The 15,277-nt window shown below is 41.4% G+C and overlaps 1 protein-coding gene and 1 non-coding gene across 2 annotated transcripts; both read right to left on the bottom strand.

The window, feature by feature from the left end:
- Window positions 1-312: 312 nt before the first annotated feature.
- Window positions 313-15,267, bottom strand: Fbxo45 (F-box protein 45). Its single transcript, XM_034515273.2, has 3 exons — window positions 14,853-15,267; window positions 7,057-7,413; window positions 313-3,658 (listed from the first exon to the last, which is right to left on the bottom strand). Exons 1-3 carry the CDS (start codon window positions 15,162-15,164, stop codon window positions 3,473-3,475), a joined length of 855 nt encoding a protein of 284 aa, XP_034371164.1. The 5' UTR covers window positions 15,165-15,267; the 3' UTR covers window positions 313-3,472.
- LOC117718349 (small nucleolar RNA SNORA79) lies at window positions 11,968-12,111 on the bottom strand. The gene has a single exon (XR_004608037.1). It is a non-coding gene; the product is annotated as a small nucleolar RNA SNORA79 (small nucleolar RNA).
- Window positions 15,268-15,277: the final 10 nt, after the last annotated feature.

Here is a 15,277-nt window from a genome sequence, read left to right on the forward strand (position 1 = left end):
TTTCTGTCTCATCAAACTGTTATTTCTTGATTAAAAGATATAAAAACGATGAAGTTAACTGTAACTTCTGTAAAATTTTAGTCTTTGCTTTTTTCATGCTTCCTAGTCATGTCAGACCCAAGATGCAGGAGCTACCTCAGCACAGAGCCAATCACATGCTCAGCTGGACTGAGTGAACTTGCTTCAGATGCTTCGTTTCGTCTGTATGTAAGCTTATTCGAGTAAAAATGAGAGATGAACGAAATGGCTTGACATTCAGAAATCAACAATGAAAAACATGGCAACTATGAAATGACATGTACTACCACAAAGTTCCTTGTATGAACTTTTTAATGAATTATGAGCCAATGAACATTACAGAATTAAGCCTTAATATTTCTTCTTTCCTATGAAAACCTAGATAATATAACCACCTGTCTCAAGTAGGACAGAAGACCATAGTGAGTAAGAGAATAGTAACTAATGTTTGTTCCACCGCTGCATGCTTCCTACAGCCACAACAAATGCAATTACATGTTTTCCTGATCACGGCTGCAGCTGAAATAGAACAGATGCGTGCACTGCTGCAGCACCGTTCACCCACAACACCAACACTCCCAGGGTTCTCTCTTGCGCCCTCTGTATCCTTGTGAGGTAGTGAGGGGAGCAAGAATTTCCTACTTGGTAGTTGAGAAATTCAGGACAACTGCTCTCAACCTTTGGTAGCATTCTGAAACCAGGGCATTTTTAAATCCTTATGGTCAGAGCATAACCCAGTTCCAACACTGGAACCAGGATAATCAGGATATGGACCCAAGGTTAGTATTTTGTAAGCCACTGTGAGATCCAACCATGCTTGAGCAGCACTGACTTCGGCGATTTATACTCAGCTCAGGTACCACGGTTTCCTCCACATGCTCTCTAAGCAACAATTAGAGCACGGCCTCCTTCAACACTGAGCAGTCGGCCTTATTGAGCTGGGCAGCCACTACTGTCTCTAGTAACAAGACTTCTAGTAAATAGTTTAGGCTATAAATGAAGGTTCTTTGTTCTCTAGATGCCCGTTCTACCTAGGAACATTCAACTCTTTGAGCTAAAATGGTTTGTTGTTCTGAGAATGGTACCATACACCTCTAATCCCAATTTTGGGGAGACTGATGCAGGGAGATCACTGTGAGTTCAAGGTATAGCTTGAGTTACATAGTGAGAACCAGTCTTAAACAATCAAAAACAAAACAAGACACAGAAAGAATGGCTTGGTGTTAATTGTTAGGCAATTATCTGACTCTAGGTTCAATGAGGAATGAAAAACCATGTGATTTTGTTTTCCAGTCAGCACCTTCAAAAACTTGTTGCAAATGAACATTTACCAACAACAAGACAAAAACAGAAGTTATGAGTCAAACTTATCGGAAGCTTGAGGAACTGTCACACCCTGAAGATACAGCAAGTACATAAGGACTGCGGCACCTTTTAACTAGTCAGTCTCCATCCTTAACCAGGTCTTTAATCAATTTTTAAGTGCCACCAAATTGAGTTGTTCTAGAGCAGAAAAACAAACAAACAAAAAAATCCACAGAAAACAAGAGAAACGAAACAATTCCTGGGCCAGCTATCTTCCCTAATACGTTTAACATATAATTCCACTTTGTACAAGGTTTCTTCTTGATACAGATTATCAAAAAGAATCTTTAACAAATTTCTCTTTTTCAAGCAACATAACAAATATACAATAAATACCTGTAACCCTTTCAGGAGGCAACTACAGACTGTTCTGTGGCCGAAGCCTCCTGCTTCATTGCAGGATTGACAAATTTAATTCTCAGTGAACCCAAGAACCCCCGCAAGCTGATCTGTCCCTAATTTTATTAGATTTAAAACAAAATATACATACAGCAATCATGTAAAAAGTACAAAGATTTTACTTGCCTTCATCAATTCTTATGTATCTGAACCGTATTAATCATACTTTTATACAGAAAGATGTTTCTGTTCTAACACAAGAAAAAAATCAACAACCACCTCAACTCATGTGTTGAATTATTAATTCCAGAGAATATTAGTGAGAAAGTTTATGGGTCAAAATAGGAAATAACGTTCACCTCTTTCCAATGAAGCTTTCATATTGTTGCCAACCTGAAGTTTTCAGCATTAAGTCTCATGGGGGCAACACCTAGGTGATTAAGAATATTCCTAACCGCCGGGCAGTGGTGGCGCACGCCTTTAATCCCAGCACTTGGGAGGCAGAGGCAGGTGGATTTCTGAGTTCGAGGCTAGCCTGGTCTACAGAGTGAGTTCTGGGACAGCCAAGACTACACAGAGAAACCCTGTCTCAAAAATCCAAAAAAAAAAAAAAAAAAGAAAAGAATATTCCTAACTTGGGTTCAGGCTGGCACTGTTTCAGATGGGCGAGTAAACATTTGATGACAGCCCCAATGGAGACTTTGAGGCTTCGATTGTTGTATAATGTAAACAATATGAAATTAAAAATTCTTCATAACATCTACAGCATTATAAAGTTAAGAAATCAAAGAACCGCTGACCGTGTGTTCTCCTAGGGTTTATATCAATAGCGCTCATACTGAGTACTGTAAGAGCAGCTCAAACTGTTCTGTGTGGAGACCAGTTTTCTCAGAAGGCCAAAAACTAAAGCCAGATGCCAAGAGGCACATTCCTATTACTTCTGAATCAGCCTTGCTGGCTGGCATATGCATAATTCTAAGTAGATCTGCTTCCCCAGTCTTTAACCAGTTGAGGAACCTTTATCATAATTCTGTTATAGCCATGGACTATAAGCCCAAAACATTATCAAATGAGCCAGTACAATATGTCTCCTCTTCTTCTGTTACCCTACTGTCCCCAAATGTCACTATAATTTTGTACCATGTAGTGATTTTTAAGAAACTGAAGTAGAACAAAGCAATGCCTTTGTCCCTTATTTTTTACAGTTTTTACACACATTATATATACAACTTTTAAAATAGCTGCACAATTTTATTTCTCATTGCTAGAGAAGTGCAGTCCAGGCAGACCATGCTTCTCAATATATTAAAAATATTAAATAAAATCCAGCCAGTTTCATACTTTCTAAGTCAAGCTGGCTAGAAATAAAGGGACTGGAGAAAGAACAGGCAGTTGTAGATGGGACGGAGCCTTTTCCATGAACTCTACATAAACTCTTGTGATCCCTCCTATGCATCTCCACACGCTCACCTTTAAGCTGAAAGAAACACACTGCTAACTTAGAGAAGACTCTGTGGCAACATGCATATGTCAACTGCCCACTCAACCAACTGCAACCCTGAGGATTTTCTGGCCCAGTAGAAAGAGGAAACGCTATGATCATCTCTGTGGTAGAGTTGCTTCTCCAGTTCTCAACGTCATGTGTCTTCAGGATGTTTCTTGGGCATGCACACATGACACTATCACCTCATGGTTCTACTTTCCACAAGCACATCTCTTCTCCACTGTCCTTCTTTCCAGAAAGCCACTGTCATCCATCCAAAGGTTTTCCAAGATAAACCAAAGTCACTTCTGTGTTGCCATATACTGCAGAGACTGCTGGGTATAAGCAGGCTTTTGGAAGTCCTCGAAAGGCAACCCCCAGGAACTCATACCCACGCTCAAAAGCTAAAGTCTTATCCTCCATGTCCAGGATGACTCGGATTCTCTCTCCTATCTGTAAACAGACATGACAAGGTTAGCAGGGTATTCACCAAAGGCATGGCTAGAAAGAAATCAAATCAGGAAGTAGAAAACATACAAAGAATCTATCTCTAAGTTATCTCTGTTAGTGAGAAGGGGAGTTTCTGGTTGGGGGGTAAACAGCTTGAAGAAGGAACACACATTATTCTCCACACACATTTATTTTGACTTTCTTCTTTTTTTTTTTTTTTTTTTTTTTTTTTTAATTTTTCAAGACTAGGTTTGTCTATATAACTTTGGCTGTCCTAAACTCACTCTGTAGAGCAGGCTAGCCTTGAATTCAAAGATCTGCCTGTTTCTACATCCTGTGTGCTGGGACCAAAGGTGTGTGTGCCTATGCTACTATGCTACTATGAACAGCAACACTGACTGTTTAAACTGCATCCAGCTTTACTCCTGTTTTTACAAACTGAAATAGTAAAACTATGTCATCTTTCTAGTTTGCATCCATAAAGAAAGGCTACATTGTAAAGTAGGACCGGCATAGCCTCCTCGACAGGCTGCTTGTCTAGCATGCATGAAGCTCTGGGTTCAATCCCAAGCACCACATGAACTGGGAATGGTGCATGCTTATAACTCCAGCGCCTGGGTGGGAGGTGGCAGTGGGAAGACGGAAGTTCGAAGCCATCCTTGGCTCCACTGTGAGACCAAGGCCAGCTAAGCTACATGAGCTCCTGTCTCTAACGGGAGGGGAAGTCCTAAGATTTATAATTGACATTTAACATTTCCTGATTTTGGTAACTCCTGCTGTTGTCAGTAATTTTCCTGTCACAAATGATCACCAACATCTGCTTTTATCCACTCTTTGCCCAACTGAACCACTAACATGTCCAATCTCTATACAATGCATACCAAATAAATACAAACAGAACAAGACTCAGGCCTGTCGGGCAACACTGCTTCTTATCCTAGAGTCCTGCCATCAGTCTCAGGATTAACCTTGTTCTAAAGCAGACTAAGACGACACAACTAGTCCTGCTGAAATTCATGAGTTTGTGTCACCTTGGACCCTACAACATGTGTGTTCACAGTAAAGGAATTGGAAAGCACAAGTCTTCATAGTGTTAGTGTCAGAGAGTAAAATGTACTCTGGAGGCAGAGGCAGTCAGATCTCTGAGTTTGAGGCTAGCTTTGTCTACACAGTGAGATCTTTCTTTCTTTTTCTTTTCTTTTAAAGATTTATTTATTTTATTTATGAGCACATTGTATCTGTCTTCAGACACACTAGAAGAGGGCATCAGATCCTATTACAGATGGTTGTGAGTCACCATGTGGTTGCTGGGAATTGAACTCAGGACCTTTGGAAGAGCAGTCAGTGCTCTTAACTGCTAAGCCATCTCCCCAGCCCCACAGCAAGTTCTAAGACAGCCAGGGCTACATGGGGTTACTTTGTCTCGAAAATTTAAAAAAAAAAAAAAAAAAAAAATGGATGGCAGGACAAGTAGACACCGTGGAAGGGAGCAAAAGAAGAGAAGAGGGTGAGGATCCAAACCTGACACAAACTCCACCAAAGCCACGTGAGACCTCAGAGATGGCACACATGAAAAGCTCCCAGGGAAGTGGACTGAGAGAGCAGATAGGCCTAGAAGATCAGAGCTGAAAGTTGCTGCTGCGTACCACAGGGGCAAGAAGCTTACAGCCTTGAGTCCCAACAAGTTAACTGTCTTCCTTTACTAGAAAATCTGCATGTACCAAAGAATAAAGAAGTTTCTAGAAAAAGGAGATATTCCAGAGTTGTTAATACATCTTACCCACACACCCAATTTTCATTTCAAAAAGAAAAGTCACTAGGCTAAAATAAGAAAAGTATGACTCTCAAAGTGATGGGAAATCCAAAGAAACTGACTACCTGGACCTAGGCTTTCTAATCTGACAAAGAATTCAAAGTATTTATAGTGTGTGTGTGTGTGTGTGTGTGTGTGTGTGTGTGTGTGTGTGTGTTGTGTATAACTGTGAAATGCAGTTAAGACATTCTAAGCATGTCCAAAGAATTAAATAAACACAAAATTGCAATAGAGAAATGGAGACAGAAAAAGAAAGCAAATGGAATCCAGATCCAAAGCATATAGGGACCAGAACTCAACAGCCTGGTCAACAGCAAACTCAGAAGGTAGAATAAATTAGCAGTGGACATGAAGCTAGAGCAACAGAAACTATGCAATCAAAGAAGACAAAGTGCCAAACACGGTGGTGTATACCTTTAATTCCAGCACTTGGGAAGCAGAGGCTGGCAGATAACTGTGAGTTCCAGGCCAGCTAGGAATACGTAGTGAGACCTGTCTCAAAAACAAACAAACAAACAAACAATAACAACAAAGAGAGAAACAAGGCTTGCAGATGAGGAATAAAAAGATCATAAATTACGAGACACAAAGATACTATTAAGTTGTCTAACAATTATAATATGTGCAAATGGACTAAACTCTCAAATGAGAGACTGCAAAATGTTGTTAAATGAAAAAGACTAAACCACCTCCTACTGAGGGTCCCATTTTAATAATAAGACAGATCAAAGCAAAGGGCTGGAGGATGTTCTGTAATAATATCCCATGAAAAGTTGGAGTGACTACATTAAAGTCAGACAACACAAACTCAAACACAGGAATACTGGCAGAGTCAACGGTCATTTATAAAGGAAAACAATTAGAACCCTTGAGTCTATGAAGCAAAAACTGATAGACCAAAAAGAAAAACAGACAAGCTAGAGAACATAGTTGGAGACTTCAGTACTTTTCTCAGTAAAAGAACAAGTCACAATCACTAACAATATAGGCGACTGAAATCCTGCCCATCTGGCCTATGATTTACAGACTATTCCATCTAAGAACAGAATATAAGTTGTTTTTAAACATATATGGAACACTCATCAAAAGAGACAACATGTAGAGAATCCAACTAGTATGTATTTTGAGACAGGATTTCTCTGGTTAGCCCTGGCTGTCCCAGAACTTGCTCTGTAGACCAGGGTGGCCTTGAACTCAGAGATCCAACTGCCTGTACCCCCTGGCCAAACAAGTCCTGCAGCGTAAATGAGGTCTGTTCAAGCACACCATGCTTCTTTATTCACAGTATCTGTGCTGATGTGATGTTATCCAACAGAGCTGACAGTGTTTCTGAGACATATCAACAGCAAAGCCCAAAATATTTACTCTTTGGCCTGTACAGAAAAAGCTTGGCAACCTCTGATCCAGAGCACAGAAGGATTGCTCAAATATGTATTAAGAAATACTGACATGTAACACTCTACCATTTATTTTTAAAATTGCCAAAACAAAGACAAAAACCTCTAGTGCCAACATTAAAATGTGCATGTTTTAAACAAACTAAGGTGTGATTTGAAATGACCCACACTGAGAAAATACCCTTTCTCACCTGATATTTTGGTGCATTGTTGCACTGTGGAAAGCTGCCATTGACTTCCCCATTATGTAGTAGATTATTGTCCACCAGATTCCAGCCCCAGCTCTGGTCGTCACTTCCCAGCAATGCCACATAACCTTGGCACTGCATGGGGGCCCGTTTCGTAGCAATCCCGATCACTGCCACAGTGCCCAAAGGGCCCTCCCACCACACTTCCCAGGCATGGCGGCCCTCACTGAAACCAATCTTGGTCCTTGCACCATCAGTGCTCTGAGCGATGGGGTTCCGATGTAATGTAAAGCCATTCTTCTTGATATAGACATTCCTGGAGCAGTCATTCGTGCTGAAGGCGTGTTGGAAAGCACGCACCTAACACAAGAAACAGAACACAAGAATAAACTTGATTTTTCTTACATATTCAAATGCAGCAAGTTTAACATGCTGGCTCACACTTGTGAGCTCAGATCTCAGAGCCCTCTGGGGTGCTCAAACAGGATTGAAAATTCAACGCCAGCCCGAGCAACTCGACAACTAAACCCCATCTCTCTCCCCTGCTCCAAATCAAAAAACCAAAAACCTTGAGGCTTTGTGTTTACAAATAATAAGATTATAAGCTTTTAAATAACACTATTTCCAAATAATGACCAAATTTTCTGAGTGTGAAACTATCATTAAATATTATACCCTGTTAAAAATAATTTCCAGCTAGAGCTAGGCATAACACATGCCTGCAGGCCTAACTACTCTAGATCACTTGAGCCAGGTTACGATGAATAAGGGAAACAGAAAGATCCTATCCAAAGAAAGAGGGAAGCAATTCAACTGTCTTACTGACCAAATTCCAAACATGTCCAATTTCTACAAATAAGCTTAAAATATCAAAACATACACACAACTATCCTTGTACAGAGATATTACTAGAATGTTTATGCATAAAATAACTATAAATGGTAATTGCTTTCAAACAGCTAGAATTAGAGTGGAGTAACCACGAAACCAGATTTGTCCTGAGTCCATGGTAAAGCTTGTGTGGATGGCACATGAAAATTCAGCACACTACTTTCTTTACTTACACTTAAGTGATGCAGTTTCCACATTGTCAATGCTGTGATAAAAAGAGAATTATAGCCTAGTGTGGCACACGCTGTAATCACTGCTGGAGAAGAAGAGGCAGGAGGAGCTGAAGTTTAAGGTTATCCATAGCTTCATATCAAGTTTGAGGTCAGCCTGGACTATGTGAGGGCTGAGTTCACTGGTAGTATCCTGGCCCAGCAAATGCAAGAGGAAAATATATATGTGTGTTTTACACAAAATATTATATAATGATCTTAGACACAACAGTTCTAAAGTGAAGAGAAGATTTTACTGACCACAAACTCCCTTAGATCCTCCATTTACTCGATAGGTATTACTCACATACTGACATCACTACTCTTGGTTCTAAGCCACATCCCCTAGACAGCACACAAATTCAACCAGAAGCCAGGCACTGGTGGTGCATATCTTTAATCCCTGGAGGGAGGCAAAGGTAGGCAAATCTCTGAGTTTGATGCCAGCCTGGTCTACAGAGTGAGTTCTAGGACAGCCAAGGCTACACAGAGAAACTCTGTCTCAAAAAACAAACCAAAACAAAACAAAAAGTAAAATAAAACAAACTCAACAAGAGGACTTAAAAGGAGTGGTTACCAAGAGGATAGATGATTTGGCCTTTCATAAAGTTTTTTTTTTTTTTAAGATCCTAACATGAAAACATTTTAAAAATAGCTCCTTTGTACAAATAATGACAAATTCTCATCTTTTAAAAATATAAAACTTAGAGCCAGGCATGGTGACATATGCCTTTTATCCCAGCACTTGGGAGACAGAGGCTGGTAGATTTGTTTGAGGCCAGGCTGGTATACAGAGTTCCAGGACAGCCAGGGCTACACAGAAGGTGGGAATACATATTTACAGATATATGTATTTATATGTATGTGTATGTGGCTGGACATATGGCTCAGCAGTTAAAAGCACTTGTTGCTCTTGCAGAGGCCTTAGGAACAATTCCCAACACACTGCAGCTCTAGTTCCAGAGGACCTAACACCCTCTTCTGGTCTCTGTGGGCACTGAATGAATGTGGTGCAGAACACCCACACATAAAATAAATAAATCTGAAGGGGAAAAAAAGGGGCGGGGGGAGGAGAGGTTACAGACTGGCAGGGACCCAGCTCCCAGGTTGAGTTCACTGTCCAATAGCCAGCACTCCCCTGTCTCACTGTGCTGTGCTGTAGAGTAAGTCTTTGTCTCAGATATGCTATTTCCATAAGGAAAATGGACAAACGAAGCATTCTTGAATTTTTTCTCCTATTTCAGTTTATATATATTTATATTTAAGTTATATGCTGGTGTGGTGTAGGCACTCACAAAATAAGGGAGAAAAATATTCACAAACAAGTATTTTCTAAATCAAAAGAATGACATGAAGAGAATGAAGTCCTCATGATAATGTTAAATTGCTATTTCCTCGTCGCTTATTCCTAGTCTTACTAATTCCAGGTGCTTTTCTCCAGTTTTCCCTTTGCTCAGTGATCCTAACAACCTCTTCCTCAACCTTCTCCTCCAGCTTCCTATTTTGCTGAACCGATTCTACCACACTCATTTATACTGACTCCCTCCTCTGCCCCCTAGAAGTCAATAAACTGTCCTTAACTCTAAACTCTTTACAGAGCTTTCTTTTGTTTTTTTTGTTTTTTGTTTTTTGGGGGGTTTGTTTGTTTGTTTGTTTGTTTGTTTTTTTCGAGACAGGGTTTCTCTGTGGAGCCCTGGCTGCCTGGAACTCATTCTGTAGACCAGGCTGGCCTCGAACTCAGAAATCCACCTGCCTTTTTTTTTAACTTTTTTTTTTCCCCACGAGACATGGGAGGAGGCGGGATTCGAACACGGAGAGAGGGAGAGAGCACGGAGGGACCCGTGCCCTCTTTGCAGAGCTTTCTAAAACAGTATTTCCATTGAATCTCATGCCAGCTAATAACTTCTGATAGCACTACACATAGCACCAGAGCAACTGCTAGCTCTGCTTGGCTTCAAAGCCTTCAGAGCAGGCTGTCACACTTCGTTCTCAGCTGCCTGCCCAGCTCCCGGTGCCCTAGCTGCGTCCTCTTCTTGCGTTCTCTCTGCCACCTCCATGAAGGTATTCCTTGCCAGGACCACCCAATCCCCATCATTCCTCTCTCCTAAATTCTCACTCACTATCATCACATTTAAGTATAAGGGTCTTGTTTTTTACCACACCTCTAAGCACATGATTTTAGTAAAAAGTATTTTGTAAAAAAACACCAACCAACCAACCAAACAAACAAAAATCTACTGTAATCTAAATTGGTCAATGCTTTACACTGTAGAGTCTACAGGAAATGGGAAGGAGGAAGAGTAACACAGTAAGGAACGCTGCAGGGGCAGGGGGTGGGGCATGGAATCAATCAGTATACTAAGATAGCCTTACAAGACCTAGCAACTCCTTGTCAAGGGAACATAGACAGATACTAATAAAATAAACTATAAATTAAATTATAATATTTCACATTTATGAGACAACACTGCAACTATTCTTTTTGTAATAAGAAATTACTGTTGGTTTCATTTTAGAGAGGACAGTAGTATCATGAGTATATTATATTATGGGTTGTTGTTTTTAGAACAAATACAGAAAAATTCAAATGAAATGAAAAAAGAACCAATTAATAAATTTTAAAGGCCATGTGTACCTTTATCCCAGCACTCAGGAGGTAGAGGAAGGTGGGTCTTTTGAGTTCAAGGTTAGCCTGGTTTATTGAGCAAGTTCCAGGACAGCCAGGGCTACACAGAGAAACAAACCCTATTTTAAAAAACAAAATAAAAAAAATTAAAGTTGTAGTTTCTGTCTCTTTCTGAAGAACCTAGATTTTCTATTTCAACAGCATGAAGACCTAGCCCAGGGCTTCTGAGTGCACACTTTTCCCTCAGCTCACTAGCCCACCCTCTTTCTCCAGATTATCTGCCCTTTCTCAACAAACTGTCTTTAATTCTGCTTCTAAAAACAAAACTAAAAAAGGTCTAGCTCAGGATATAAGCCTGAAAGTAAGGGAATAATTAGATACACAATATTTGGGATAACTAAATGCTACTTGGAAATAAGTAAAGTTGAGTTATAAAAAAAGAACATTTCTGGAATTGGGGTGTAGCTCAATGGCAGGGTGAGTGTTAAGCATGAATCAGGCCCTGGTCTTGAGCCACAGCATGGAAGGAGATAAAAGGTAGGGATGGGAAGGAGGGAGAACAAAATGAACCAACCAAAAACTTTCAAAACATTTCTCACTCTCGGCCTTCGGTTGCCCAGGCTCCTTGGGAGTTCTGCTGGATCCACCTTCTCTAATCCCACTCACTGTCAACTGTCACCTACATGGAGTTGTTCTCTGTGACAGCTCCTCCAGTGTGTCTTTCTCTCCTCTATGTGCCCTCTGTATCTCAGGGCCTAGCCTTTTTAAAGCACAGCTTTACTTCATTGTTCTTCTGTTCAAACCTTTATGTTTTTTCCAGTTACAGAATAAAGCCCAAACAATATATCAAAGACTTTCAAAAGGTCTCCTTCCATGATACAGTTACTTCCCGGTCACCTTTACAACAGTATTTCCCTTCATTCAGTTCAACAAGAAATTCCTATCTTTAGCCTAGACTGCCTCTAACCCTTGGCTACCAGGAGCCTATCTGAAATCTGATGAATATCTCAAAAGCCCTATGAATTCTGCTCTTCCACAAGTGAACTTGCTGTCATTTTCCTCCAAACTGTCGCTTAAGTGACACTTAGATTATGTAAGCCAAATATCTAGGAGTCATTCTTAGCCCCTCCTTCTTCCTTGTCTCTATTTCAAAACTACTCCCAAATTCTACAGATTCTTTTTTTAAAAAACTGTTTGACCCCGCAAATTCCAGAGAATACATAGATAACCCAGTATCTTAATATTCTCTGAGTGAAAAAAAAATCAATTTTAATTTATGATGACCTAAAATCCTAGTGCCATATCTAAAGGCAATAGGAGGAACAGTCATCAAATTCTATAGATTCTATTTCCTAAGTTTGTCTGTTTTTCTCCATCTCCTTCGCTACCTACTTTCTAATGGATCTACCACATTTCTAAAATTGTATTCCAACCTGTTTTCCATAGTGGAGTCAAAACTAACACAAACTGACCACGCCATCACTGCCCATGTCCGTTGTTCTTGTTTCCAACTAGAAAGGCTTCACTGTGTGTCTCACTCCCTTCATCTTACTCAAATCAGCATCTCCTGCACCCTCATGGCAACTGCTGACAGTCTTCTGGATTCTCCTACAAGCCAGATCCCCTCCTCAGCGGTTCCTCTGTTCCTTATCTTTTAGGTGTCACTGAGCTTGTGCATTGTGTCTTATAACAAAGTCTCTTCCTGACCTCTGTACCTAGTTAAGTCTCCCATAACTGACACTCAGAACAGCATGTGACTCTCATTCATAATACTTACCAAATACAGTTTTACAACTGCAGTAATCATATTAATATCTTTTCCCCCAGGCTGGGGGTGTAGCTAGCATGTATTCAATCCCCAGTACTGAAAAAAAAGCATAGGCAAGCAGGCAGGCAGGCGTATACACATGTACATGCACACGCACACACACTCCACTCCACTGTAATCCCCATCAGGCAATCAGGCAAAGTGTTAATAAGAGTTGTTTGCATTTTTGCTTTCCTTGCTTTTTCTGCTCAGAGTTTTTCACAAAAATTTCACATCAACCTCATCTTAAAGTTCAGCTTTGTGTCATCTTAATCTCAAACTTTTTCTCCACTCAACTCTTAAGTTTTTCCTTTGGACGAACTTCGGGTATTCCTATACTATACTAAATAGCAATGTGTGGCATGTGTTAGTTATTTCTATATGTTATTTCCCTAGTCTAAAGACTTCTAGACTCTCTGAGTCCTCCTAAATTAACCTTCCATTTTCAAAAAAGTCACCTAAAAGAACTCAGTACAAGCCCACCTTGTAGCTGCAGTATATATAGCAGAAAGTTAAATGAAGCATTAGAAACTTAAAACTAAAATCTCTCTGGAAATATACAAAAGTAGTATCAGTTTAGTCTGCAGTTAGGCGTGCTCCCTGATTTCCAGAGTACCAGAATTCAATCCCTTCCTGTGTGTGTGTGTGTGTGTGTTTTGTAGGGGAGGTCACGTAGCTGTAACTCCAGCTACGGAGTAGGCACTCTATTCTAAACTCTGTGGGCACTGGTATTTTTCACATATGCACGAGTGAGTGTGTGCATGCGTGTGTGTGTGTGTGTGTGTGTGTGTGTGTGTGTGTATTTGTGTCAAATACAAAAATAAGTACAAAAACACAATGGGAGGGGGGGTGGTGGCACTTTTAGACTCTTAACTTGGAAGACAGAGGCAGGCGGATTTCTGTTAAGTTCTAAGGCAGCCCGGGCTGGACCCTCTCTCAGAAAAAAAAAAAAATAAAGACTATCTATCTGATAGCTCACATATTCAACAGCAGTGTTCCTTCTCTTATCATGCCAAAACTTGTCTTCATATACAAAAACATACTAGTAGCTGTGGCTCATCCTCTAATCCTAGCACTCTCAAGTAACAGACAGAAAGATGGTAAGCTGGTGACCACCCTGAACTACATAGTGAGACCCTGTCTCCAAAACCAGACATAAAATATGTGTATACACAAATTGATAATAATACACACGTATATTAAAAGAAATAGTGCATCTCTTTCACATTTCAAAATGATTTTGACACTCACCGACAATATAGCATTTAAAAAAAAAAGAGAGATGTATACCACACTCCAGGTCATCTCTCATATATGCTCCTTGTTTTGTTTTGAGACAGTCTCTCATTATATATAGCCTTGGCTGTCCTGGAACTCACTAGGCAGACCAAGCTGGCCTTGAACTCACAGATACACACCTGCCTCTGGCTTCTGGCCTCTGCCTTTGGAGTGTTGGGATTAAGGGTACGCACCATCACACCTGGCTTCATATGCCTCTGATGACTGCTATCATCTGTCTACATAAACCTTAACCCAAGGCCTTTTGTTTGTATGGGCTGGAGAATACTTGGTCCTGCCACGACCTGTTTGTTAGCATTTTAATTTTGTTATGAAAGCATAAGAATCGAGAACAACAACACAAACCTAGCAAAACAGGAATCAACATATTAGATGGCAGAAGAGAGTAGAACTATGAAAAAGTTATCAATAACATCAGGACAAGGCAGTTTGATGACTTATATGGTGCCAATGCGGGGAAATAATATTAAAGTCTCTTTCTTACAAGTTAGTTAGCAGGGTGCCTAGTCTTATCAACATTAGGAAGCGTTAAATATTGTGGCCCTAAAAGAACGTGAGTGAAAATGTGCTTATTAATCAGAGCTAGGAAACGGGGTGGTGAACGCAAGAGATCCCAGCATCTAAACCCATCTTAAAGCGACCTCGATGAACTAATGCCGTAAGTCTACTTGGAGGCCAGGGAAAATATATGATCAAGAGTATCGGCTGGTCCTTAAGAACGAAAACTGTCGAAAGTAGAACGACTGATGAAAATCAATGATGGGAGACCACCTAGTATTTTAAAAAGTGAGGTGGATTACGAAGCAGAACTTCAATCCAAAGAAAAGATCGTCAGGGAGAGGAGGGGTGAGAGCTGTGGAAAGGCGGGATGCCGAGGTGAAACATCTGACTCAAGCTTTAAAGGTAAACCCCGAGAGCGCCGGGCAGGAGAGGAGCCGGGTTTCGATGTGGCCCGGGATTCCCTCACCTTGGCCTTGTAGCTGGGCAGGTTGCAGAGGATGTCCGTGCGCAGAGCCTCTTCTGCTAGGCTGCGAGCGCACAGGCTCCGCCACACCTCGCTGTTCTCGTCACCGTGGAGGCAGCGATACCAGTGCTTGCACACTAGGGCGCAGCTCCGCAGCTCGGACAGCTCCAGGTAGGAGAACACCAACTCCAACACCCGGCTGGGCAACCGGCCGCCGACCCCGGAGGACCCCGAGCCCGCGCTGGCGCCGGCGCCGGCGCCGCCGCCGCTAGCGCCGCCCGAGGCTGCCCCAGCCCCCGGGCCCGGCGCCGCCATCGCCTCACCAGCCGGCCCGAGGGCCGCCGCTGATGCCGCTGCGCCCCGTCTCGGCGCGGGAGGCCAAGCCTCGCCTAGAGACCGGAGCAGCTCGCTCAGCGCCCCTTTCAGCC

Source organism: Arvicanthis niloticus, chromosome 12 (genome assembly GCF_011762505.2).
Source record: "Arvicanthis niloticus isolate mArvNil1 chromosome 12, mArvNil1.pat.X, whole genome shotgun sequence".
NCBI classification, from domain to species: Eukaryota; Metazoa; Chordata; class Mammalia; order Rodentia; family Muridae; genus Arvicanthis; species Arvicanthis niloticus.